We start from the raw sequence: 26,825 nt of genomic DNA, 5'->3' as shown, positions 1-26,825 counted from the left end.
ACATGACTATATCTGGTAATCTAAGCAACCCTTTTGAAGGTAACAATGTGCAATACTACAATCATTGTTAAATGCCAATCATCTTGTTTTGAAAACCTATACTGTTATTATTTTGGGTTTGTTGTTATTTATTTGTCTCTTTTGCTTTTTGTTTTCTGCATCTTCTCTTACATAAATTTTTTTAAAAAATGAAAGATTTTTAACAAGATCAATAAGGTGATCAAAGAGCTGAACAAATATATAACTAAACAAATAATAGATGTAAAAAAAGAATCATCAAGTTTACAGAAGACAATAATAAAAAGCTAGCTGAGCTAAACAAAATGATACAAGGAATGAATGACCAGGTAGAAAACTATATTCCATGAAAATGGACTTCCGGGAGAACATGGTGGATAGATAGCAGCAGCTATGGAGGCTCTCTGAGATACCCCACTTAGAATCCAGGAATGGTGTGGTACAAGGAGTCCTAAGCAAGGGGAGATATACCCTGCCTGCCCAGGAACGAACTAAGCTAAGAGAAACCAACTGGAAATGCAATTCTGGTGCTATAACAGGAACAGATTAAATCTCAGTGCAGAAGCTGGAACCCATGCCCCTGGAAGCCATGATTTGAATTTCCTGCTGCCACTGCTGTGTCTAAATCGGCACGTCAGGGAGAGAGATATGCGAAAGCTCTGAGAGCGGGAATCGGTGAACAGAGTTGAGAGCGGGACTGGTAGGGAGCCCTGCATCGACCTGTGGTGAGTGAGCAGAACAGGGACCCTTCCATAGAGTAGGAGGCTCTAGCAAAGGACATACTGAGACTGGGCAGACTTGCCAGAACAGGACGCTGCAGTGACTTTAGTCGCATATTTCCCTCTCAAGCAGGATTGGTGGGGAGTGCCTGGCCTGGGTGACACCACGGAGTAAGACCCAGTAGGCTAGCCCAAGCCAGGTCCCAGCGCCTGGAGGTGCACCCTAGCAGTGAAACCTTCGGTAGGCTGACCTGGAGGGGCTGGTCCAGCAAAGGCTGCTCAGGTCTGTGTCTCCATAATACACTGCAGTGGGTGGGAACACCTAGCCGGCGCAATTCAAACTGTAACAGACAAAGAGAAAAAAACTGGGCCTCCTATATTCACTTGTATGGAAGGAACAAAAAGTATGGGAAGAGGAAGCAACAAGAAAGGGTCCTCAGTCCCCAATCCTGAGAACACTGATCCAGGAAAGGGAAATGCAAAGGAGGACAGAAAACATGCAATATCAGACATGGCACCAATAGACATAAAGCGGTATCTCCGGAGCCTCAGAGATGAGTTTAAAAGTGAAGTATTTAATGAAATAAAGCAAGATATAAGTAGAATAGTTAGAGAAATGTTAAGCACCACCCAAGAAAAAACAGATGGTGGAATGGAAGAACAGAAAAAAAGGAGAGAATTGTTTGATGGACAAAATAGAGAAAATATAGGATATGTGAAGCAGGTTCAAAGAGATTACCAGGAAACTAAAAACTCTATCGAAAACTGGTATAACAGCTTGAAAGAAACTAAGGATAGATTATCTGAACTGGAGGGCAGATTTGTAATGTGGGAGCATGAAATGAAAAACTTCTTAAAAATAACAAGAAAACAAACAGCAATAATACAAAGGCTAGAAGATGATAAGAGGATCTATAACTTAAGAATTAAGAACATAAAACAAGTAGGGACACAAACAAATGGACTACAAAAGCTATTCACAGAAATAATCCAAGAGAATTTTCCTATTTAGCAAAAGGTAAAGATACTCAGATGTATGAGGCATACAGGACCCAGCCACCTACAACCCAAACAGAGCTACACCCAGGTATATAATAATCAAAATTCCAGAAATCCAATATAAGAACAGAATATTAAAAGCCGTCAGAGACAAGAAACAGATCACTTACAAGGGAATACCATCAGAATTACAGCAGACTTCTCGGCACAAACCATCAAATCACGAAGAGCATGGGGGGAAATAATTCGAGCTTTGAAAGATAACAGCCTCCAGCCAAGATTGATATATCCTGCACAACTGTCCCTAGAAATTGATGGAAAAACAAGGTGCTTCCAGGATAAAGAGGAACTAGGGGAATTTGCAACCACCAATTCAACTCTACAGAGAATAGTGCAAGATATTCTACAAAAGGAAAATACCAAGATTCCAGAAACAGTGGCAGAGAGGCCACAATGAATGGAGCAGAAAGCGAAATGAAGAAGACAAACTGACAACAAACGACAGAAAAAGAGCTCAACAGAAATGAGGCAGAGAAGATTGGATGGTAGGAACAGCTATTTTGGAGAAAACAAGACATCATAATACTACTGCTGATTTAGTATAATCTTGTTTTGAAGTCCCATCAAGCTTTTATTCTTCTGTCTCCATTGGTCTTAACAGGTTGTATCTTATTGGATTTTATTATATGTGATAATATAAGCAAATACTTTTATAGACAAGATTATACAGAAACCATTGTTCATTTTCTGATAGTTGGTTCTAAATACCCTGTAATACTGTCATTCTCTTGAATGGTTTTACATTGTCTTGATAGGTTTGGTGCTACAGTATACGAAGTTATACTCAAAGATTTCAAGGAAAGAAACACTATGGTAACTACTTTTATGTCAGGATATCTTGTGGTGAAACACTATTTTGCTTAAATGGTTATGCTTTGACCTGCACTGTTTTGTTGTTATGCCCTCTTTTATCTCAATCTCCTTTTTAAAAATTATTTACTTTTTTATTTTTATCTTTTTAATTAAGGGAAAAATAAAAAATAGGTTACATTATAGTAACCCACTTTGAATTCCTATTAACTTGATTTGAAACCCTGTATTGCCCTCACCATCTTGTTTTGACTGATTTTCCTCTATTCTGCTTTGCTTGATAGTACCAAGTTCGAAACTATAGGCAATAACTGTGAAGACAGTAAGATTCATTATGACGCCCATTCTGGTTGACTATTATCTTCTTTTAAAGTCCTATAATGTCTCCAAAGTTTTGGTTTTATTCTTTACTGTTTTGTTCAATTTTATTATAACTGATGGTATAGGCAATTCTTTTTTAAGATAGCAAGAGGCAGTATGGTAACCATTGTTGATCACCTAGTATTTTGTTTTTACATTATCTATTATGTCCATCCTTTTGATTTGACTGACTCTGTTCTGTTATGTCACATTTGGTTTTACTCTCTTCAAAAAAAAAAAGTAGTAAGAACTGTGGGAGTAATAAAACTCAAAATGTGTAATTGTCATTGTACAAAAAAAGGAAAAGAAAGTGCTCTAAAGGATATAACTGCATATATATTTAAGTGTATAAGATAGATAACCATATTACTGAGTTTTGTTGGATCATTGAACAAAGCTGTTTGCAGTCTCACTGTTTGAAAGTCCACTTTATATGCTTTAATTTTGTAACTTGAACAACTATTTCTAAGACAACAATATGTAATCTATTAACTAGTGATTTCCTACTGTTTATTTTTTCTGAAATTCTGTATAACTTGTACCCTTTTTTTTCTTTTTCTCCTAAATAAAACTTTTTAAAAAAGAAGGAAAATGTACCAAACAGAAATCTAGTAGATAAAAATTATATTCAAAATATGGGCAGTAGAAATGACAAATATGAGCACAGAATATCAGAGCTAGAAGACAGGGACGATGTCAGTGATCAGTTACTCAAAGATACCTTAAAACAACAGAAGAACATAAGAAAATGGAATCTACAGCTGTCACATGACACAAAGAAGACTAATATAGATTAATTTGAATTAGTAAAAAGTCAGAAGATAACACAAATGGCATTAAAAACTACTCAGAAGGACAGAAAATATTCCAAAGATGAAAGAATTTGACAACCATATAAATGAGGTATCTAGAATACCAAATAGTCATAATTGAAAAAGAATCTCTCTATAACACATTATAGTAAAAATTCCTAAAGTCCAACACAAGCACAAAATCTTATGCATACTTCAGTTCCATAAAAAAGTATCAGAGAAGGAACTGCAGTAATCTGATTGAGCTCCATTTAAAAAGCAGAGAGCTGGACTCCAGACTCAGTACTATTGTATATCACTGAACTGCACTGGTTAACCCTTCTCAACACATGACCTCATAGTTAATAACTGGTTTTGGTTTATTAATTATGTCAGTAATTATATTAAATCTAAATGGCCTTATCACTGAATTAAAGGACAGAGATTGTCAAAATGGATAAAGCAAAACCCAGCTCTATCTTTCTACAAGAAAATTTCTATAAATACATAATATAGATAGGCTAAAAGAAAAGGACGAAAAAAAGATACACCATGCAAACACTAATCAAAGAAGGCTGAAGTGTGAAAGTTTGTAAAAACTGAAATTATAAAACATGGGCAGTATACTGAATAGGGCAGATGTCTTGAGGACTACATTTAGGAGTCAGAAGAAAATGAAACATGTTGGAGCCATTGAAGCTGAATACATGTGCAGGGCTGTGGCATGGCCTGGGCATGGCTGAGTGGTTAAGAAGATACCTCAGGGAGCAAGACAGTCACAGCTGAAGACACCTGGAGACTTTCTTCTAGGATGTTATCCTTAATTAGCATCATCTGTGGCTTGGAGGGATCTTTGAACCCTTCCCAACCTTCTGCTCAGGCTTCCTGCATTTTCTGCCCTAATCCCCTTCCTTGTTTGGATAAATACAGGACACCCAGAGACATTCTCTGTCTCAGCCACCAGAGTTAAGAACTCTGCAGACTATTTTGGTCTTAAGAGCCCTGAAGATCATAGTACTTATCTTGTTCATTTGGGCCTTCGCTGTGCACTTGTTTGGGAGATTGGGGATCTAGGCAGAGACTTCAATAGCTGGTGCCCACACAGGGTCTTGATAGAGACGTCTGCTGTGGAGGGTGATTTGCCTTCACTGTGTTCCTGGGGTGGAACACAACTCCTGACATGCATCTACTTCATTTTCTTTGGAAAATCCCTGGGTAAGTCATGGAGAATTCCCTGTCTGAAGCACAACAGAAACATAAGGCAGAACTGCTTTTCCTCCTTAAGAAGGCAGGCTATGTTACCCAAATTGTAATTTAGTAAAACTTTTGTGAGAAATTCATGATTACTGTCCTTGGTATCCTCAGGGAGGTACGCTCATTATGGAGTACTGAAGATAGGCAAACTGCTGCATGAGGGGCCTTGAGCTCCTGTCTCTGTCTTGCACACCTGGCATTTTTTCTGGACTGCTGTGGGAACATTTGGCAGGCAGGCAGATGGAATTTTGCATGGTCTGCTTCCCGGTTTTCCAGAATGTGCCGCTTCTGCTGCATCTGCACCTCCCCCGTATGTTTCTGCCACCCTGCCACTACAAGATGCAAGCCCCATAAACTTCTTGGTGACACCCCACCAGTTCTAACTCCCACGCAAAAGCTAGCCCAAGAAGCTAAACAACGTGGGGAATTGCTTGTCCTGTTTTGTGTCAACAAGGACAAGAGCCCCACTTTGAAAACTTGCAATATTCTGTTTTTAAGGAATTAAAAGAACGCTGTCAAAGAGTATGAACTTAAAAGTGCTGTTGTAATTAGCATTATTGAGGGCATTGGTCAAGGTTATGAAATGGCCCTTGCAATTGGAAAGTCGTAGTGTGTACTATTGTTACTCCAACCCAATATTAGGTATGGATCCAAGAATATAATGATGCCACAGACACACAAGCTATAGATAATTTAGATCGCAACACTGCTGTAGGAGTGACTGAATTATGGGGTGAAGGAGCTTATTCAGATGTTCACCAACAAGTTTGCTGCCAACCCCCAATGGCTCGAGCTGCTTTAAAGGCTTGTAAAAGAATCCCTGAAGCAACTGCCACTCAACATTCCTTTAGTACTATTAAACTGGAAGCCACTGAATCTTTCTTACCTTTATAGATAGATTAAATAAAGCTAGGTAGATTAAATAAAGCTACTGAATACCAGGTGGACAATACAGTAGTAGCTTCTATTTTGTTAAAGCAATTGGCACATGAAAATGCAAACCAAGACTTCAAACATGCTTTAAAAGATATTTATATAAAACCTGTTACTACCTTGGCTCAAATGATTTTGGCTTGCCAAGATATAGGGACTCAAACACATAAAATGCAATTGTTGGCTGCTGCTTTATGGCCTCCTGCTACTTACTTTAATTGAAGAAAAACAAGACATGTACACAAAGATTGTAAGGCAAAACCTAAAAATAACAGATCAGAAACCCTTGTCCCATTTGTATCACTGGGCCAGCCAAAGTAGTCAAAACCTCAAAATAAAAATAATAATAATAAACAAGGTCCATCATCAGAAACCAGATGACAGGTGCGCTCCTAGCCCATGAACAACAGGGGACTCCCTTCCCACCACATCCTTCCCACAATCCACCAGGGGGAGCTCTGGCATAGATTTACTGTTAGCTGAACCTATCAATTTGGAAATGCTTGGTACTATTCATAAGGTTCCTACTACTTTTCGTGGTCCCTTACCTCCTGGGACAACTGGCCTACTTCGTCCCCATTCACATGCATCAAAAAGAGGCATTTTTGTGATTCCTGTTGTCACTGATGCCGATTATACTGGAATATTGTTGCTTCAATGTGGTTTCTTTTGTCCATTCAATTAAATGTTTCTGAATCAGTAGCTCAACTAATGGTCTTGCTTTATGCAACTCTAAAGTTGCATAAAGATCATGGAAATCAAGGATTTGGCTCTATTGTAGTGGCTGCTATTCCCCTGGGAAATGAATGCCCAAGCCTTTATCTTTAACTATTGACATTTCCTTGTCAGGTTTGCTAGATACTGGAGCTGATGTCTCTGTCTTTCCTCACTCATGCTGGCCTTCTCATTTATCTTTTTTACCCACTTAGCCTTGTAGGGTATCAAGGGCCCTTCCTACAATGTGTTCTGTAGTGACTCCCCTGTTGCTTGTACTCACAATGGACAAAAGAAACCTTCCATTTGCTGATATATTATGGACATTCCTTTTGTGATATGGGGCCGTGATGTTCTTTCTCAACTCCATATTTATGTGGAAACAAATATATCCTAAGGGCCTCCACTGTCCCTCCTGCCCTACCTCTCAAATGGACAAGTGATAGTCTGGTTTGGGTGGAACAATGGCCCTTACCTAAACATAAATTATCAGTGTCAAGAGGCCTTAGTTCAGGAACAATTGGCTACTAGTAGCCCCTAGAACACATCTATCTTCACATACAAAACAAACTAGGTAAATGGAGGTTAGTACATGACCTCCGGAAAATAAATAAATTTATAGTCCCTATGGGCCCCTTATAATGTGGTCTTCCTCATCCTAACCTTATCCCGCATGAATTTCAAGTCTTTATTATTGATTTAAAAGACTGTTTCTTCACTATTCCTTTACATCCACAGGATCACCCTTGTTTTGCATTCACTGTTCCAGTTTATAACAATCGTAGGCCTACAGATAGGTATCATTGGTGTGCATTACCTTCAGACGTGATAAATAGTCCAACCTTCAGTCAATATTTTATTGATAATGCTTTGCTTACCTTTAGAAAATGTTTTCCTAATTTATAAGTCTATCATTACATGGATGACATCTTTGTGGCTGCTCTCCCTCTGAATCCCTTTATTCTCCATGATCTCTTCTACTCTTCAGCAGAATTTGGGTTTCATATTGCCCCAGAAAAAGGTCAATGCTCAGAACCATTTTCTTATTTAGGTCCTTGACTTCTTTGTTCTTTTTCAATGCCTGCCTTACCTACCTTGCACTTCTGCTTTCCAGCTATACTTTCTACACTACAACAATTTCTACCCTAATTGGGCAAGGCCCTATTTTCCTTTGACCACTCAAAAACTAGCTCCTCTATTCAGTGCTTTGCAAGGTCACACAGATCCTGCTGAGGTGATCTCTCACTCTCCTCCTTTACAGCAGGCCCCGCTGAGCACTGCTCACACACTTAGCTCAGGTATGGTGGACTGAGTCCCGAAGGACTGCTCTCTCTCCTTACTCCTTTCTCACTCAGCCCCGTCGCCCACAAGGGCTCCTGTTGCCATCCGGAGCAAGAAGGTATTTATTGATGAATGGTTACATTTGCCTAACTCACTTGGCAGTGCTTTATTTCCATTATCAATGCTACTTCCTCTCTTATATCTTGAAGATGTAGTCGAGCACTTACACTCCTTGGAATTGATCTGATTGATATGGTTCTACCACTCACCAATGCTGACTTCTCCTTCCTGCTGTATTCTACTGTTTCTCTTGAAGTCACTTTGGCTGACTATGTTGGTTCCATTTCTTTCCATCTGCCCCATGATCCTCATTATCTCTGTTTACCCTACGTCCCTTTTCTCTTCAAACTTGCTTGGTTCATACCTCTCTACAGGGTGCCCTCACTGTCTTCACCAATGGATTTCCCATTGTGGAGTTGCAACATATTTTGTTGATAATACCTGGAAACACCTGTATTCTCTACTGCAAATCTCTGCTCAAGGTAGTGAGCTGACTGTTATCCTTGCTTTGCAAGTCTTTTCATCCCAAACCCTTAACTTAGTTACTGTTTATATGTGCATAATGCTGTCCTACACTTATCTTCTGCTGCTATCTCTCCCAGGCAATAGAGTCACACTTAATGTCTCTTCTTTTACATTTACAGGCTCTTCTTTGCACTTACTGTGCCTCTCTCTTTTACATATTCACAGTCATCAACCCCTGACCAGCTTTTTACAACAAGGTAATAGTATTGCTGATCAAGTACTAGGTATTCTCTGCCCTTTCTTTGATAATGCTAAAGAAAGCCATGCCTTTTTTCATCAATCTGCTCACTCCCTACATAAATTGTTTTATATTCCACTCTCTGAAGCTAAAGCTATTATTTCCGCCTTTTCACACTGTGCTGCCACATCTCACCCCTTTCCCTTTGATGCTGTCAACCCTTGTGGCCTCTCCTCCAACGACCTTTGGCAAACAGATGTCACACACTGTTCCTTAAAACCTTGTTCATTTTTTCACTTTTCAGTTGATACATTTTCTGGTTTCACTTGGGCTTCGCCACTGCGTGGCAAATCTACCCAACATGTAATTCAACATCTCCTAGCCGCATTTGCAGCCATGAGTTTACCTTCTTCTCTTAAACCTGACAATGGTTCTGAGGCAATATGAAGCTTATACCTCCCAAGCTTTTGCTTCCTTTTGTTTCACATGACAAATTCATCATGTTACTGGTAACCCCTACAATCCCACTGGTCAAGCTATCACTGAATTAACTTACTGTACACTTCAAACTCTTCTCTTTAAACAATTACAGGGGAAAAATGCACCCCCATACAGGTTTCTTCTATTCTGTCCATGGTGCTACTTACTTTAAATCACCTGTGTTTCCCAACAAGACTTTCTTCTTTCCCAGTTCAAATACACTTTCACCAGAACAAACCTCTGCCAAAATTTTTTGTATTGTACAAAATGCCCCCAGACCCAGGCTGGTAGAGGCCAGCACCCCTGCTGACATGGGGAAGAGGACATGTTTCTGTGTTATCCCCACAGGCTCTGCGTGGATTCCTGCTCATTACATTCACCCTGCACAGAATGAGCTGGCACCACAGGCTACACAACCCAATTCCACAGTTTCGCCTCTTGCTGAATCAAGCCAAGCTGCATTGGAAGCTACCCAAGACATTGACTACTTGGCCAGTGACCTGGGATAATATAAAAGCACTGATCCAGTCTGCCAAAGACTTGCTTCATGCATCTGAAGAGGAACCAATTCCTGAAAAGCTTCTTGTGGCCGTATCTACCAAATTGACAATGAACTCTTTAATGCTTGTTTGTATTTTGTTCTTAGGTGTTCTTCAGCTCACTATGGGGAACTTAGGATCCCATAACCCCAAGAAAAGATGGGAATACAATATTTGGGTTCAATGGGGAAAAAAACAGTTAATGTCTCTCATTTGTCTCACACAGAAGAGAGAACTGAAACACATTCTTGGGTCCTATCTGATTCTAGTATGCAGAGACCTTGCCTCTCTAAGTAATTACACCATTTACTCTAGTATTCCAAGCAAAATTGTAACATATGCTGACTTTACAAACTGGAGTACTCTCACCTTTAAAAAACTTGATAATGCTGTTACAACATCCACTTGATATATGGCAACTTCAAGGCCTCATGTGTTCATATTGAAACTTGCACCACTTGATGTCTTTACCTTCCTACTAGTACTTGGAACTGTCCTAGTTATAAACTAATATAGTATGGAAATGGACATGTTCCTCTCCTTGCTGTATGGCTCTTTTTATGTGAAGAGTATACCTTCAATTACATCCCTGCAAACTTGTAACATGAAATGTTGTCTTAGCCGCTTCATTATATTGTTGCATGCTCCTGAACCTACATTGTGGTCTACAACTAGTCTTACTGACCTATGTGAGCACTTTTCTATTAGCCTGTTAACCAAAGCAGAAATTTATGCTTTAGGTATTTCTTTGGTTGGTGTATATAATGTAAGCATGTGCAATACGAGTTTCTTTGCTCTTTGTCTCAATGAAAGCTTTTTGGTTATGCTGGCGAGGCAGCAGCTATTTTACAATGGCCCTTGATGTAGATGTCCCTTTATCTTCCCTTTGCTGGCAGAACTCCTATAGTCTTTCTAAAGTCCTTTTATATGAAATTTCTGCTAATTGACCTACAACAAATCTGACTAGTCAATTTATAGCTATAAATTCTAAATTTGTAAAAAATTATTGTAATTCAATTTCATTAAAAATATATTTGAGGGGCTGGGGATTTAGCTCAGTGGCATAAGCACCTGCCTTGCAAGCAGGCAATCGTGAGTTCGATCCCCGTTACCAATAAAAAGGAAAAAGACAAAAAAAAAAAAATATATATATATATATATATATATGAGTGCACTCTGATTTTGTAAGATGCTTGTCAGTCTCTCCATATCCATTGTCTGTTTGTCCAGTCTGTTTATAAGTGGTTGTTAGGAGTTGCTAAGCTAGTGATCATTCACACACGTGGAGCTGAAAGCACAAGTGCCCATACAGAAGTGCCCAAGTGGCCCAGATACTAGGAAATGCCCTGAGGGCATGGAGCAGTGGAGGTGGGCAGGTGTTCCCGCACTGAGAGCATGGGGTATAGAAAGTGAGCTGGTTCAGCAAAGGGGCATGGTACAAACACATAAATGGTCCCTAGGGAACTTGGAGAGTTCTCACAGACCCCAATGGGCTGTGTGCTTGTTTGTTTTCATGGACCCCGACAGGCTGTGTGCTTGTTTCTGTGTTTGTGTGAATCTGTACAGATCGTTCATCAGATCATCTGTCCATGTTTGTCCATTTGTCAGTTCTGTGAATAACTGTTGCTTTTATTTGGAGCTCAACAATTTTTCTCTCTTTCCCTTTTTCTTTTGCATTTTTGGACCATTTGCTCAAAGGTTTGGGTGGGTTGTGTATTTACAAAGCATGCTTCCACCTAGGTTGCCAGCTGGTCCAAATGATGTAAAGACTGGGTATGTAAGTGTGATGTGTATTGTTATTTGTTATGAACTTGAGAGTCTCATTATTTAAAAAAATTACTGAGATGAGTGAACAAGGTCCTTTGGAGTTGGGATTGTTGGACAGGACTCCAATGGATGAGTAAGAAAACAGCTGCCTGGTGATATATTTGATCAGTTCTTGTTCACTGATTGGAGGCCTCAGTGATCTCCATGGCATTATGGGAGACACTCCAACTAAAGTTACAAAATTTATCATTGTTGTATGTTCGCATTGGTCATCACCAAAAGAAATAATACAACAAGTTTATCGAGTTAAAGATGCTCTGATACAAAGGTTTTCATGTAGCCATGATAATTAATTATTGCTAGCTTGATGATGCATTAGATGTACTCATGGCTCCAAAGTTGTGAAGTGAGGATTATTTATGGCAATAGACTTTTGTTTCATATTCAGACCTCTGCTGGTACTGAAGACTTGTGAGATTCACATTCCACTAAAGGTCAATAGGTTGTATGGAAATTTCTTATGTGTTAAATGGGGATGACCGACTAAGGGGGGTATTTTATGTCAAAACAGAAATTCAGATTGTTGCAAAAATGTCATAATTGTCATAATACAGTAACATGTATGGTTTTGGTTCCAGATTTACTGCGTAAAATATGTAACTATGAACACTCTGTAGGTGTTCAAATGTTAAAATATCCATGGATAGTAGAAAATAAGTTTCATTTAATGTTCTAAGGTGTTTCATATTTACATAAGATAGTAATGTTAAGCTTATTGCCTCTCATATACTGTATTGTTATCAGTCTTTTCTTCTGGATGTTTAACAACTGAGATTTAGAGACCAAAAATTAAAGAGACAGATGGGCTAAGAGGGTAGCAAATATTTTGGCCCCAGCCCTTCAAGGTCAATGAGGATGCAGAACATGAAAAAGACCCCTGCTTGCGTCATACAGAGATACTCAGTGAGTCCCTGGTCTTCTGATCAAGAAGATTATGAGACCACAGAGGAAAGTGATCTTCAATGTACAGTGTGCCCAGGAGTCACCAGGATAAACAATCCTCCAAGCTTTCTTGGAAAACAACTTGGTCAAGCAATGGCTATGACTCATCATGATGGCTGACACTGATTGAAGAGCCAAGAGGTGCTATGCATGGTTCCAAGGCAATTTCTGAGGAGACCTAATTGACACTGATAGATATAAGGAGATGAGTGTATTTGATACAGGACTCATCTTAACTTGGTCTTGAACTTCCCGAAGAAAAGTATAGTGAAGAAGGTGTAGTGCAATGCCATAGTGTAATGTAAGAGAAGTTGAAATCACTGGCAGCTTCTGACAATTGCTGGCTACACTGGTAACTGACTACTGTCATAGATTAATGGACTGTACAGGCTTTAAATTGTGGGAGTTCTCCTAACACAGCTTCTCCAGCTTCAGCTGGCCATCCATCCCATGCAACAACAGAAACATATTTAAGTTATTCCCATCTTAAAACATTCCAACCTCTGTGCCTCGTACTTAAGAACATATTATATCCTTGAGACAGTTTAAATTCAATATTTTTCTTGTTTTTAATCAATTCCCATTTATTTCTCAACATCTTGCTAAAGTTTCCAATAGTCTCCATCTATTAATTCTAAAGGCCATTTTCAATTTTCATTTCATTAAACCTTCAGAAGCATCTGACTACCAACATGCCCTTATTCTTGAAATACTTTATTTTAATGATATCATATTCTTGGTTTTATTTTTATCGCTTTGCTAGGTCTCTCACAGCCTCCTTTGTTACCTTATTTTCTTCTACTCAGACAGTATGTGTTGGAGTTTTCTCAGCTTCATTCTTACGCTGCTTTTTCTTCTTACTCTAAACTCTTTCTATGTAGTCTCACCCTTGCTAACTACATCAAGCCCAATCTCTATAAAAATAATTTAAAATATACATCTTCAGGTTGGTATCTTCCTCAAATTCCATTCAAGCATCTTTTTCTGGACATCTCCAGTTGAATGACTCACAAGTACCTCAAATTCAACATACTTAAAACCAAATCCATACTATTCTCTCCTGATCCATTGTCTGCCATCTCAGTAAATGAGATTATTGGTCCTTTTATTTCAAAAATCAAAGTCCCAGGAATTATCTCTGACATGACCTTTTTCCTTGTTCACATCCAGCTGGTTCATAACACTGGAGCTGAAAGAGGTTTTTGGGTTTTTTTTAAAGTATGAATTTGACCATACTAAATTATTTTCAATAGCATTCCCCTTGATTACCAGACTAAGGCAACAAAGCACCCTTTGTTCTCTGCCCTTCTCTCCAGATCATTTTTATCATATTTATTAGGGAAGAAAAATTGCAGCCTGTTAGACCTAGCACCCAGTTCTTTGGTACTGGACTGCAATATTGCTTATGACCCCAGACAATCTAGGTATTGGCATACAAGGAAAAACAAAAAAGCATACATCTCCGTAACCTTGGCTAAAGTAGTACAATCAGTGATAAGAATAGTATCAAACACAGACTAGCACATGACAGACTAATTAATAATTTACTACCTTTAACCCTAGGTACAAAATTTATGGTTTTGTAACAAAACAAAATCTAACATATATCAGAAAATGATATACCGTAAATATGCACTCAATACAGCCAAAAGAGGAGGAAATTTAAAAGTAGAGGAAAAAAATAGAGAAATAAAAGAAGAGAAAGCAATTAGAAACTAGCCTGAAGAACAAAGGAAGATTACCCAAGCCTTGGAAAACTCATAAAGACAGGAGGGAAGGAAAGAATGAGAAAACAATTCAAAACAATGTTTACCTCGCACATACAAAAATTAAAACCACAAGGACATAAAAACCCAAAAGCAAAGAAAAAAGCAATTTCTGTGTGGTTTCAAACTGTGATTATCTTTTAGGGTCCACATTTCTATAGTAGTGTCTAATTCAAGACCTGCCCTTGTTCTCACTGGTACCCAATAGAGGCAGAAGAGTCCAGATCTGCAATAAACCCGCCCGAAGTAGGATTAATGTAGGGTGCTGCCTGAACTTTCAAATCCACAGAAACTCAGGTTGAACCTGGCCTCTGATCATAGAAGTGAGATCCGAGTCATTTATTTTATAACACTCGGGGCATCTCTTGCCAGCCTGACCACAGCTCCCTGACCAAGGACACCTCCTGTGGTAGTCCCTCCTGTCACTGTGGGAGTTTAACACTGGGAGCCCTGAGTTGAAACCAATCCATGACTGCTCTGAGTCCCAGGTTCAGTTGGCCTCTCCCTAAAATGGATCTGACCAGGCATCTTTTTCAGAAGATCCAGCAGTCACTTGGACTGGACATACTCACCAGCTGTTGCAGCATCCAATGCTTCACCCTGAAGGCCACTGCAGTCTTCAGCTTTCACTGTGGCTCTCGAGATTCGATCCTTCCCACACCTCCCACACCATTAGTCAGGTGCCAGGAAGAGAGTACAGACTGCCTATCCCTTTTTCTGTGTTGAGACCTGTGTCTGCAATTTCTCTGTAAGGCCCACTTTTCCCAATTTCTTCCTGGATCCCACCTTCCTCCTTTTCTTCCACAAGTTTTTACTTTCTAGGATCTGCATTCCAAATCTGCAGAGCCTGATGTGTTGCTGCTTAACTGTTCTGCCATCTTCTTGGAAGTACTGTGTAACATAACATGCAATCTGAGATTAGGGTAGCTCCTGTTGTGCTCTCGGCTGCTCAAGATTGCTTTTCTTATACTGAGTCTCTGTGGGGTCCATATGAATTCTAGGATTCTTTATTTTTATGAAAAAGGTTGTTGGTATTTTGATAGGGATTGCATTAAATCTATATACCAGTTTTGGGAGAAGACTGGATCAATGGAAGGAGAACAAGGCCACAGAAAGGACAGAGAGCTGAGTCACTGATTTATACTGATGGTGATGTACAGGAGGAGTTACATGATTAATGCTACTGGAGGAAGCAGAACAAAATGATAAAGTTTATAGCTGCCAATTTTAGATTTGTAAGTTGATGAAAGTTCTTAAAAAATCTAACTGAATTTCTTAAGTGTTGAAAGTTATTTTCAAAGTCCAAGAATAAAGATTTTTTTAAAGTAGTAAAAAAAAAAAAAGTAAACAATTATTTCTGGGATGATACAAAGCAATTACTTTCTATCAAGATAAGAGTGATTAAAATAATGGCTAATTCTCTTTTTTTTCTTTTATTCAGTAAGTGCCAAGTCCAAAGTATTTTAACACTTCTCGCTAGACCTTTCAATATCTCTATTAGATAGCAGTTTCATACTCTGTTTTAGAAATGAAAACCCTGAGACCTAGGCCACATGGTTAGCAACTGACAGAACTGGAATCAGAATCTGACTTATAACACACACTATTAATTAGTTAAGCTAACATCCATTCATTCCTAACTCCTTTCTCCTTTGAGTAATTATAACCATGGATGAACACATGTTCTCCTTCCAGCTTTTTGGATGTAAGTAAAAATTTTTTCAGAGGTTGGAAGGCTTTCTCTTCTTTAAAAATACATAAATATTTAAATATATAAAAATATTTTGAATGGGTAAAAAGGCTTCCAAAGCACAGCTATGAACACACAGAAGGTATTTACGTATCAGATACTGCACCGTCATCTCATCCTTCTGACTTGAATGTATATAAAAATCCCAGGTTGCGGTCTTATAACCATGAAGGAGTGCAAAGAAACTGCATAAAAAGTTGAGCCACTAAACCATAGATGGCAATCACTTACCGAACTTTTAGTCTTCTTGCTATGTGAGAAAAAATAATCTTGTATTTTTAATAATTCTGTTAGTTGGATTGTATGTTATTTACATTTGATAACATTCCTTTTTTTTTTTTTGTCTTTTTCATTTTTTATCGGTACCAGGGATCAAACTCATAACCGTGTGCTTGCAAGGCAGGCACTTATGCTGCTGAGCCAAATCCCCAGTCCTCAAGAGCCTGCCCTTCTATCTCCCTCAGAGAGGTTTGCCAGGTTCAAGAAATGCATATAAGAAATGCATATAAGTATGTCTTGAAAATAAAAATTTATCATACAAATTTATTACTGTTTTAGAAATAGTGATTCTCAATTAAGGAAAAAGATAGGAGAACACATATTCTGTATAAATATAGAACTGGGCAGTATTCTCCTTAGAAGACATGTTAGAATTAGCTTGGATAATTTTTTACATTATACATGCGCCCTCTTGAGAATCACTGCCAGAGAGAACCACCTCTTTCAAATGAGAGGATAAGCATATGCTACAGAGGTGTTCACAACAGAAAAAAGATTGCAAAGTAGAGTTTTGTTCCGTGAGTATACTAAGCACACTTTCATTAAGATAGTAATACAATAACATAAAGTTTTTGAACAGATGGAAAAACAATTTCCCTTTATCAAACCTTACCTTTCTTAAAATATAATTATTTTTATATGAATAATACTAACAATTAACAATAGTACAACCCAACATAGCTGACATAATCTAAGCAATGTAAAATTAACCAGTGGGATCAGAGAATTATCAGGAAGAAATGCAAATATTTTTCAGAGACAGAAGCTAGAATAAATCCAACTACATTTTTTGGAGCTTTCTCTTCAATTTAATTTTTCTTGATGGAGGTCCAAATACTATGATTTCTTACTAAGAAATCATTTTAAAAATTGAACTCACATCTCAAGTCACATAACTTATTTTTTTGTTTACTGGAGTAATTGCTACATTTTTAATTCAGTAAATATTTGTTGAGCACCAACTGAAACCCATATTGCTTTTAGCTATAACACATTCACAGTAGTAAAGAAAACATTCAAAATTGTCCTTATGGATTTAACTGGTATTCTATAGAGAGTAGGAAACAAACGAACAATCAACAGATAAAGTACATTGTTTATCAGTTGATGACATATGCTACGGAGAAAATAATAAAGGGAGATGAAAGTTAGCTAGACAAGATGGGACAAAAGAAAGACAGTGAGAGAAAACATTTGTGAACAAGTTGGGGGTGGTAGGTGTTATCATTTTAAATATTACAGTCACAAAGTTTTCATTGGGATGCTGACATCCAAGCTAAGATCTTAAGCTGGTGAAGCACCAAACCAGAGTTGTGCATCTGTTTGGAATTAGCTAAGTCAAGCCTTTCCTTTTGGATATTATTATCTAAAATGGGTCAACAGGTGAATAGCAAAATGATGCTGATTTTCATTAGCAGTTACCCTGATCCACTGCACACCAAAAAGGGAAAAGAAACGTTCTAATTATTAGTAACTGTCTGATTCTCACTGTTGACATATCTATCTGCCTTTTGAGAAAAAGTTTAAATGTTTATTTCATGCCTTTATATCACAAATATTTTAATTTTTTAAAACTCCCCAAACACAATTCAAATATGAAAAATTATTTTTAGTCTTAAATGAGTCTAGATTTCATCATGGACTAAAATTTTAAGACATAATATGAGTGCTAAAACTGAATTTTAATCATATAGATGAATCACAACATGCGTCTTTAGCTAGGCATGTATTATGGATAAGTCTAGTTTTCTACTGAGAATAATCACATGTTCTAATTACCATTTTGGTTATACGCATAATTAATAATATTCTGTCTTAATGGGACACACTGAATCTTCAGACAGTTGCAAGCTTTAACTATGCATACTGCCAAATCCAACTGTCAGCTGCACTGCCAAACACAAAGGAATCTTGACGTAGTGTTTCAGCACTGATAACAATATGCACATCTTTATACATGATACAATGGAAAAATTAATTGCTTTTCTTCCATCAAGATTTTCTCCACACTAATTTGTCGCTTGATTGATCATTTACTCTAAATTATACATATTGGCAAGTGATCTTATGAGCAAAAGAACCATAAATGTAAATGTAATCCAAGATCCAAAGACAAAAAAATGCTATACAAGGACTTACTGAATGTAAACTTTCATTTTCACGTAAACAAGCTGTGTGCAGCTCTGATTTCAAGGTTGCAATGTGACTTCGATGAGATGTTATTTCCTTCTCTAATGTAGTAATTCTAGCACTTGCAAGCTGGTAGACATCCACGAAACTTTTAATCATTGCCTTAAGAAATAAAAATAATGTCACATACAATTCAAAGAAACATGTCCCAAAGGAGAATTTCCATAATTTGAAAGCAAACCATTAAAATTTTAAAATAAACAACTTTTCATCTCTTTTGAAATTAATAAAGCTAAACCTCACATTTTACATTGAAAACAGTGACTATTTTAAGAAAGTATGGAAGAAAATAATTGAGACTTCATTTTAGAGTTTATTTAAATAAGACATACTTTGATCTATTGCGCTTAAAATTTAGAATGCAGTTTTTTAAAATGGCACACTTATTTTCTGTAGTAAAGTTAAATTCAAGTTGTAACTTGACCTAAATTTCAATCTTGAGAGAGACGCAACACATAGATATACAAACAAGGTATTTGAAACAAGAGCTGAGTTAGTAAAATTTTCAATCCTTCTAAAAGACTAGTATCTTGAAATAAAAGAGCTAAAATAATCCTGTCTTGCTAGTAAATAATTTGATTCCTCTACTGAACAAAAACTATAATTGTGTTTATTCATTTAACACAGGAACGGCCTTACATTACACTGCATATGGTAAAGCAGATAACATAAACAAATGCTCATAACTTATTATTTCTCTTTAATAGTAGAATATTGGAGGGACTGGTGAATCTTTATCAGATTTTACAGATTCCCTCTTCTAAAGCAACCTGCAGTGAATTTTAAGCCCAAAGGATACAATTATCCATTTTTTAAGTCTCTTTCAAAACACCTCAAATGTATCAAGGTAAATTCAAACATTTCAAAGACACTTTCAAAAATAATTTTATATTATTTCCAATAAAGAAATATCACTGCTTCAGTCACAACTTTGTAAAATGGTTACTCATGTACAGTGGTAGGGAATTTCAAATTACATTCAATCTGAAGGTTGAGTTGGGAAAGCTTTGAGAAACCAGTTATTAAAGCAATCCTAAACGCATGTGAAAAAATAATGTAGTGAACAAAGAGTAAGAAGCGGTACTGTACAATGTCTGAGAAATACAAGCAAATTAATTACTCATAAGAGAAAATTCTCAGCATTTTATCTAGGAAATTCCCATTTGCTTCTTTAAAAAAATCAAACACCATCTCGACCAAGAATCCTTTACCTAGGAAATTTCTAATTGCTCTTTAAAAAAAACAAATACCATCTCTATCAAAATGCTCTTTATAGAAAAAAAAAGCACAGTGTTAACTTCTATCCTAATTTTTTTGTGGATCTCTCATTCCTGCTATTAGTATTACATTTACTCCTTTGTCAGAAATTTATTCATTTACACAATTATCTTCTTTACTAGACTGAAAAACTCCTTAAGGTCAGATACTGTGCCTACACATTTCCATATTGTAAGGGTTGATAGTGGAAAAGATAAAAAAAAAAAAAGACTCATGAATTCTGTTACCTAGTACTTAATAAACATGGAACAACCTCATGTTTGGACACATGCTGTATGTCCTCACCTACCCTATTTTAACTCATTTCAAGGTAACTTTATAGCTAATATTAACATAAAGTATCTCTATAGGTCTCCAAAGTATCTAAAAGTTGGAAGGTATGAAATCATACCTATTTGTTTCTATGTTTAATTTCTCTTCGTTATTATAAATTTGTTTATCTTCTCAACTGAGATAGTATACCAACAATCTCAAGTCTTGTTTTTTATTTTGCTTTTTTGTTCTTCACTGTTCCACATATTTAGCTTTATGTGGGAATGTCACATAATCTTTCTGAGTCCTATCTCCTTGCTCTACACAAAACCCTTAAAGAATTATTTTCTTGGCCTCTTCCAAAATTGTTGTAAAACTCAATCAATAAAAAGCTAATATTTATTAGCTGTTTGTGGCAGCCTGGAAACCGTGTAAGAAAGCTTTATTTCACTCATCTTTACAATAAACATATAGAGTACATATTTATTTTTAACCTAGTTTTTCCAAGTAAAACATACAGGTTTTTGGTGCAATTTTTGAAGTCTTCTATATCCAGTATTATGTCATTTGTGAATAATAATTTAACTTCTTCCTTTCCTATCCTTATTCCTATTATTTCTCTCTCTCTCTTGTCTAATTTCTTTGGCTAAACGACCTCTAGATTTAACAACCAGATTCAGTAGCATAACTAGGTTCAAAGTCAACACTCAAAAATCGATAGCATTCTTGTACACAAGCAATGAACACACTGAGAGAGAAACTGCACTGTTCACAATAGCATCCAAAACAAAAATGAAATATTTTGGAATCAATCTAACAAAGGAAGTAAAAGATCTACATATTGAAAGTTACACTGCTCTTAAAAAAGGAGATCAAAAAGGTTATCAGAAAATGGGAAGATACTCCCTTCGCATAGATAGGAAGAACCAACATAGTGAAAATGATGATACTCCCAAAATAGTTACAGATTTATTACAATCCCTATCAAAATACCATTAGCATGCCTTACAGATCTAGAGAAAACATTTCTAAAATTCATTTGGAAACAGAAGAGATCTAGAATAGCAAAGGCAATTCCGGGCAATACAGGCACAAAGGCAAGGCAGGAAGCACCACAATCCCCAACTTGAAATTATACGACAAAGCTACTATAATAAAATCATCATAGTACTGGGGGGAAAAAAACAGACCTGAGGACCAGTGGAACAGATTAGAAGACACAGGCAAAACTACAGTCAGTCATCTTATCTTTGCCAAAAGGGCCAAACAAGTTCATTGGAAGAAAGATAGCCTCTTTAATAATATGTTGCAAAAACTGGCTCTCCATATGCTGAAGACAACCTAGATTCATGTCTATCACCATGCACTAAAGTCAAAATGAATCAAAGATCTAATCATTAAAACAGAAATGCTAAATCTACTGGAAGAGAAAGTAGGTAGAAATCTTGAAGACAGAGTTCATGAACAAAATCCAGACTGCACAGGAAGTAACTTTGCAGAATCAACAGCTGAGATCTCACCTTATTAAAAAGCTTTTGCATGGCAAGAGAAATCATCAACAGAGTGAAAAAACAGCCCACAGAGTGGGAAAAAATTTTTAGCCAATTGTTCCTCAGACAAAAGACTTCTATTTAGAACACATAAAGAACTGAAAAAAATCAAGACCTTCCCCCCTCAAATTCAAAGTCCCAATCCAAAAGTGGGCATCTGAGACAAATACACATTCCTCAGATGAAAAATATAAATGGAAAATAAATACATGAAAAATGTCAATATCATTGGTCATTTGAGAGATGTAAATTAAAACAACACTGAGATACCATCTCACCCCAGAAAGAATGGCTGTGATCAAGAAATCAACTAGTAACAAATGCTGGAGGTGCTGGGGGTGAGGGGGCGGGGAGAACATTCCACTATTGCTGGCACAGCCTCTAAATCAGTGTGGAAATTCCTCAAAAATCTAGGATTAGAAGTCCCATTCCACTTGTATTACTTCTGGGTGTTTTCCCATAAGAATTAAAAAAACATTATACCACAGTAATATATGTACAGCACAATTGCTAAATCCTGGAAACAACCCAAATGCCCATCAACTGGGATGTGGTATTCTCCTATAAAGGAGTACTACTCAGCCATAAAGGAAGGTAAACTTGAGACTTTTATAGGTAAATGGATGCAACTCGAGACCATACTCATTAGTGAAATAAATCAGACTCATGTAAACATCATACTGTCTCCCTGGTGTGATAAAGTGAAAGTATGGTCTAAAATGTGCGATAGATATTGTGAAAAGGGAAGAAATTCTTCAAAAGGAAAAAGAAACTAGGATGGGTGAAAGGGGAAAGGACAGTATGGAAAAGGGAAAAATGCAATTCAGTTATATTATTAATGTCTCAGTTTATGATAATAGTTACTGGAGAAATTTTTATGCCCATATTTTATACTCTGAGCATTAAAGATAACATATAGTGTATTAACTATTGTTATTCTATTATTTTGTTATGAAATTTTGTCTTATCTTTTTTCCATAAAATGAAAATGAAATTCTTTTAAAATACAGGTTTGTCCAGGGTCATAGACAGTCAGAGTAGTCAGAATTCAAATCCAACCACAGTGGTACGTCAATTCACAAACTCTTTTGTTTGCAAACAACTTGATGATATACCACTGTATATCAACTGCAAAAGCCATTCCCTTAACTCTTCAACTATACTGTATCTAATATAAGAACGCCCTCTAAAAACGACAGAGCACTGAGTTCACTGTAGTACTACTACTCTTCAATTTTTAATACTAGTAAAATCTGAATGAGATGATTTGTGTTAAGTGATTCATACATACATATCTACCGCACACACACAGTTATGTAAGGACCTCAAAATATATATGCATTCACATTTTGCTTAAAATATGCAAAGTACTTCTTAAATGAAAAAAGGAAGTGCTCTTCTATGAGGATTAGGCTCCTAAATTATGATTTCACTGTAAGTCTCCAAAGAATTGGCTTTTAATGTTTTAGGATAAAACTGTTCAGCAGTTTACAAGTTAGCCTACTTCCTAAATTTTTAGAAACCCATTTTCTGAATTCTCACATATATGATATTCTAAAAGGAATAAATAATAAGTTCTTTCAAATCTTATTTTTAAGAAACAAATTATTTTTTAGAAGTAATGTCAGAAGTGTTATATGGTAGATGGAACAAAAGTATAATTATTTTGTTTCCTTCTATGTTTTACTTTTTATATCTAAATTATAATATTCAGAGTTAGGTGAAACCACATATTACTTCTCTATAATGCTACACAGAATATAAGCCTATTTTAAGATTAGAATCTTAAACATTAAAATCTTTTAGAGTAGTATTTCATTTGAGAGACTAGAGTAATTTTGTGAAACACTATTTTTCAGAGCAGCAAAAATAATGACTTGTCTAGAAAACAAGTTTTATGGCACTAAAATACACTACTGTATTCTCTTCTAATATGAAAACCATCCACAGAACTGAACTAGTGCCATGAAATAGCAACAACATTCAAAGAAGCCACAGAGCCTTTGAAATATAAAGAATCTTAACTTCCACTATTAAAAAGTGATTCAAGCTATGCAGAAGAAATGTACTAAATTGACAATAAATGGAAATAATAGTGTCAGTTAAATGAAGAGATGAGAGAACAGAGTAAACATCTGTGAGTCTGTATCAATAGTCTCACATCTAACCTCTACAATTTACCATGCTCCTATATTAAAATACCACATTGTTTGATGCTAGGAAACAATGACAGAGCAATGAGATTCTGTACAGTACGTACTGATTTTGAGAACTTCCTATGTCGTCTTTGGCTCCTGCAATTCTATTATGCAATAAGATTTGTTTCTCATTTTGGCCTACTTAGTCTTATAAGAAATAGAACAAAAGAAAATTTCTGGATATAAACAACTTTTGTCTTATAGCTAATCTTGTAGTGTTTATAATAGGTAGTAACAAGATAAGAGAACTCAAACACATAAAACCCAACACCTCTCAATTTTAAGGAAAAGTACATGTGCTTTAAAATAGCAAAAAAAAATTCTAATATACAAATAGATGGGCATCACTTAATAATTAGAATATTGTTTATATAACTATTGTTTCTATAACCACATACTATGATATAGTTGAGACTTACTTCTCAAAAGCACAGGGAAAATGGCATCATTGGAGGGATTATGTTAAGAGGAAAATTAGTAAAATATTGTAAGGTCTAGTTGCAAAAATATTAGATAATTAATCTACAGTTGCGTGAATAATTTGGAAGAAAAACCTCTGACATTTCACTTTAACACATAATTATAAACATGTCATTTCTATGTATTAAAGATACTGAATAAAACAAACATACCAGGTATATTAAAATATGCAAAATACAGTAGATTCCTATAAAATGGAGATAATTGCTACCTTTTAAAAATCTTTTTGGAAATTAAATGAGTGATAATACATTTTTTAAAAACCTAAACTACATGGTACCTACTAAGGAGTCATCAGGTAAATGTTAGTTGTGATAATAATAACAAATTAGGAAAATTACTTTGTAATTCGTAATTCAGTATTTCCAAGAGATATGTATTACAATTATGTAACATAGCTTACTGTTAGATATCAATACATACTTAATGTAATAAAGTCTTTTCAGAAAAAATACTTAGAATCTAATGAATAGCTACTTGCAACAAAATTTCTCATTGAAGGTGAAGCAGTTAGTACTATATTTAAAGATATGATTTCTAAGTAACAAACTCTCACAACGATAATACGGCTGTAACACATACTATCAAATTTATTTGTTGGCACCTGGAATTGAAGGACAATTAGTTATTTTATTCATATCAAAATGTCACTCTGGTAAAGGTGCTCACTTAGTACACTTAATTTCATTCCAATTTTTACACAATTTTATAAATACAATGAATGAGACTTAAAGGGCTTGTTACTAGCTATTCATAAAGAGCAGCTGTGACCCATCAAATTCAATGACAACCTGGAATTGAATTCTAGTTTGACGTGTGTGTTCTGGCCTCACCCACCATACAGTACTTGTTTAACTATGACATTCCATTCCAGTACAAATGTGTGTTAGAAAACATGTATGGAGATAACACACTGCCAATTACTTCTTGCTGTCACACAAAATATTCTAACATATGAAACTGTGTGCACATGTGTGTGTATACGTGTGTATAACAGCTACTGAGAATGCCATCAGTGAAGAACTCTGAGGAATCAATAATGAATAGAAAACAGAAAAAAACAAGACTTCACTGAAATCCTACCTAAAACAAGGGAATACTGCTACAACAGAGGGACAAACTGCAGGTGGGCTTAAAGTCAAGCTTAAGCACACTTCATCTATTAAAATCTTCCAATCATATCTTTTACATTTTTCTATGTTTTATGCTATAAAGTTTTAACGATAGTACTTCTATATCACTTCTTGGCCTTTTGGATAAGATAAAATGCAATAATACCTCTATATAAGTTAAGGAATAAATACGTGCATATTGTAAATGTTGGTTCAAAAACAAGAGCATACAATTTAAAAAGTTCAGAAAGCAGCCAGGGATTTAGCTCAGTGGTTTAAGCACCTGCCTGGCAAGTGTGAGGTAGTGAGTTCGATCCCTGGTACCAGAAAAAAAAAAAAAGTTCAGCAAAGTGCAGTGGCAGCAACTGCATCAACTGGCACTTCTGCTAGGATTGAGCAGGGCTGCAGCAGCTCTGCTCACCTCTAGAGAAAACAACAAGTTACTACCTAGAGACTGAAAAGCAAGGCAGAACTCTAGGAGGACTTCATATTCAGAAGACAGTCTACTAAGGTACAAGACCAGGAAGCTGCTATGTTCCACCTCTTTCCCTCACACCTCAAGCAAATGCTTCAATACTTAAAATCTTCTACACATAAACAGAAAAGTAACATCCTGCCTCAGGATTCTAAAATCTGTACTGCAGCATAACAAGTTACTATAAACTTAAGTGCTTCAAACAACATCAATGTATTATTTTCTGATTTGAATAAGTCAGAAGCCCAACATGTGTTAACTGGTTCTCTGCTCAAGGTCTCACCAGTCTGAAATCAAGGCATTCACTGAAGCCATAATCTCTGTTCTTGTTTTTTGTTTTAATTTTTAATCTGTATCTACTCTAGAGTCACTAACCATGCCCTTCATTATGGTCATTATGCTTTAGTACACTCTGCAATTACTTCTGAATTTTTTTTTTCTAGAGCCTCTTTCATCTGCTTTGCCACTTTTCCTGCTACCATTTCAGGAAGTCCAGCTGCGTGGCTTTTGATTTCTCCCATCTCAGTGCCACCTGGATTTGCCTTGAATGAACTGGAGGTCTGGGATTGCACATTGCTTTGTGTTTTCTCATTTTTTATTTTATTTGTATTTTGTATTGACGTTTGTAAATTGCTTATGGTAGGTAGCTTTGTTACTGAGATTACTTTAGGAAATAATTACTTTTCAGAGATGTCATCTCTGTGTAGCTAACTTTTGGCTTGTGAATCTGTCCTGAGTTGCTGCTTTTTAGATTTGTTAAGGACTAAACGTTGTCTGTTTGGCCTAGCACCTAGGTCTTTGGTATTGGACTATGGCACCGTTTGTGACCTTTAGTGTCAGTATTGATACAGAAGGAAAAACAACTGGTCACAATTATGCTACCTTAGCTAAAGTAGTATTATCAGTAATAACAATAGCATCAAGCACAATCCAACAAATGACAAATTGTGATAACTTTTAATTTGTCAATGTTAACCATAGGTACAAGCTTTAAAGTTACATAAC

General features: G+C 36.3%; 1 protein-coding gene across 10 annotated transcripts in view; it reads right to left on the bottom strand.

Annotated features, from left to right (window-relative positions):
• Positions 1-26,825, bottom strand: part of Ccdc171 (coiled-coil domain containing 171) — a 454,917-nt gene that overhangs the window by 62,593 nt on the left and 365,499 nt on the right. For 9 of the 10 annotated variants that reach the window (XM_063251434.1, XM_063251460.1, XM_063251455.1 and 6 more), the window contains one exon: positions 18,425-18,577. The exons of the other annotated variant lie outside the window; for it this stretch is intronic. In XM_063251434.1, the coding sequence (XP_063107504.1) occupies positions 18,425-18,577 (153 nt within the window). The remainder of the gene's footprint in view (positions 1-18,424; positions 18,578-26,825) is intronic. 10 annotated transcript variants of the gene reach the window in all.

The sequence above is a fragment of the Cavia porcellus genome, unplaced genomic scaffold (assembly GCF_034190915.1).
Source record: "Cavia porcellus strain 051 isolate PalLab524CR breed Dunkin Hartley unplaced genomic scaffold, mCavPor4.1 scaffold_1, whole genome shotgun sequence".
Lineage (NCBI taxonomy): Eukaryota > Metazoa > Chordata > Mammalia > Rodentia > Caviidae > Cavia > Cavia porcellus.
This window is presented reverse-complemented; position numbering and strand designations above follow the sequence as displayed.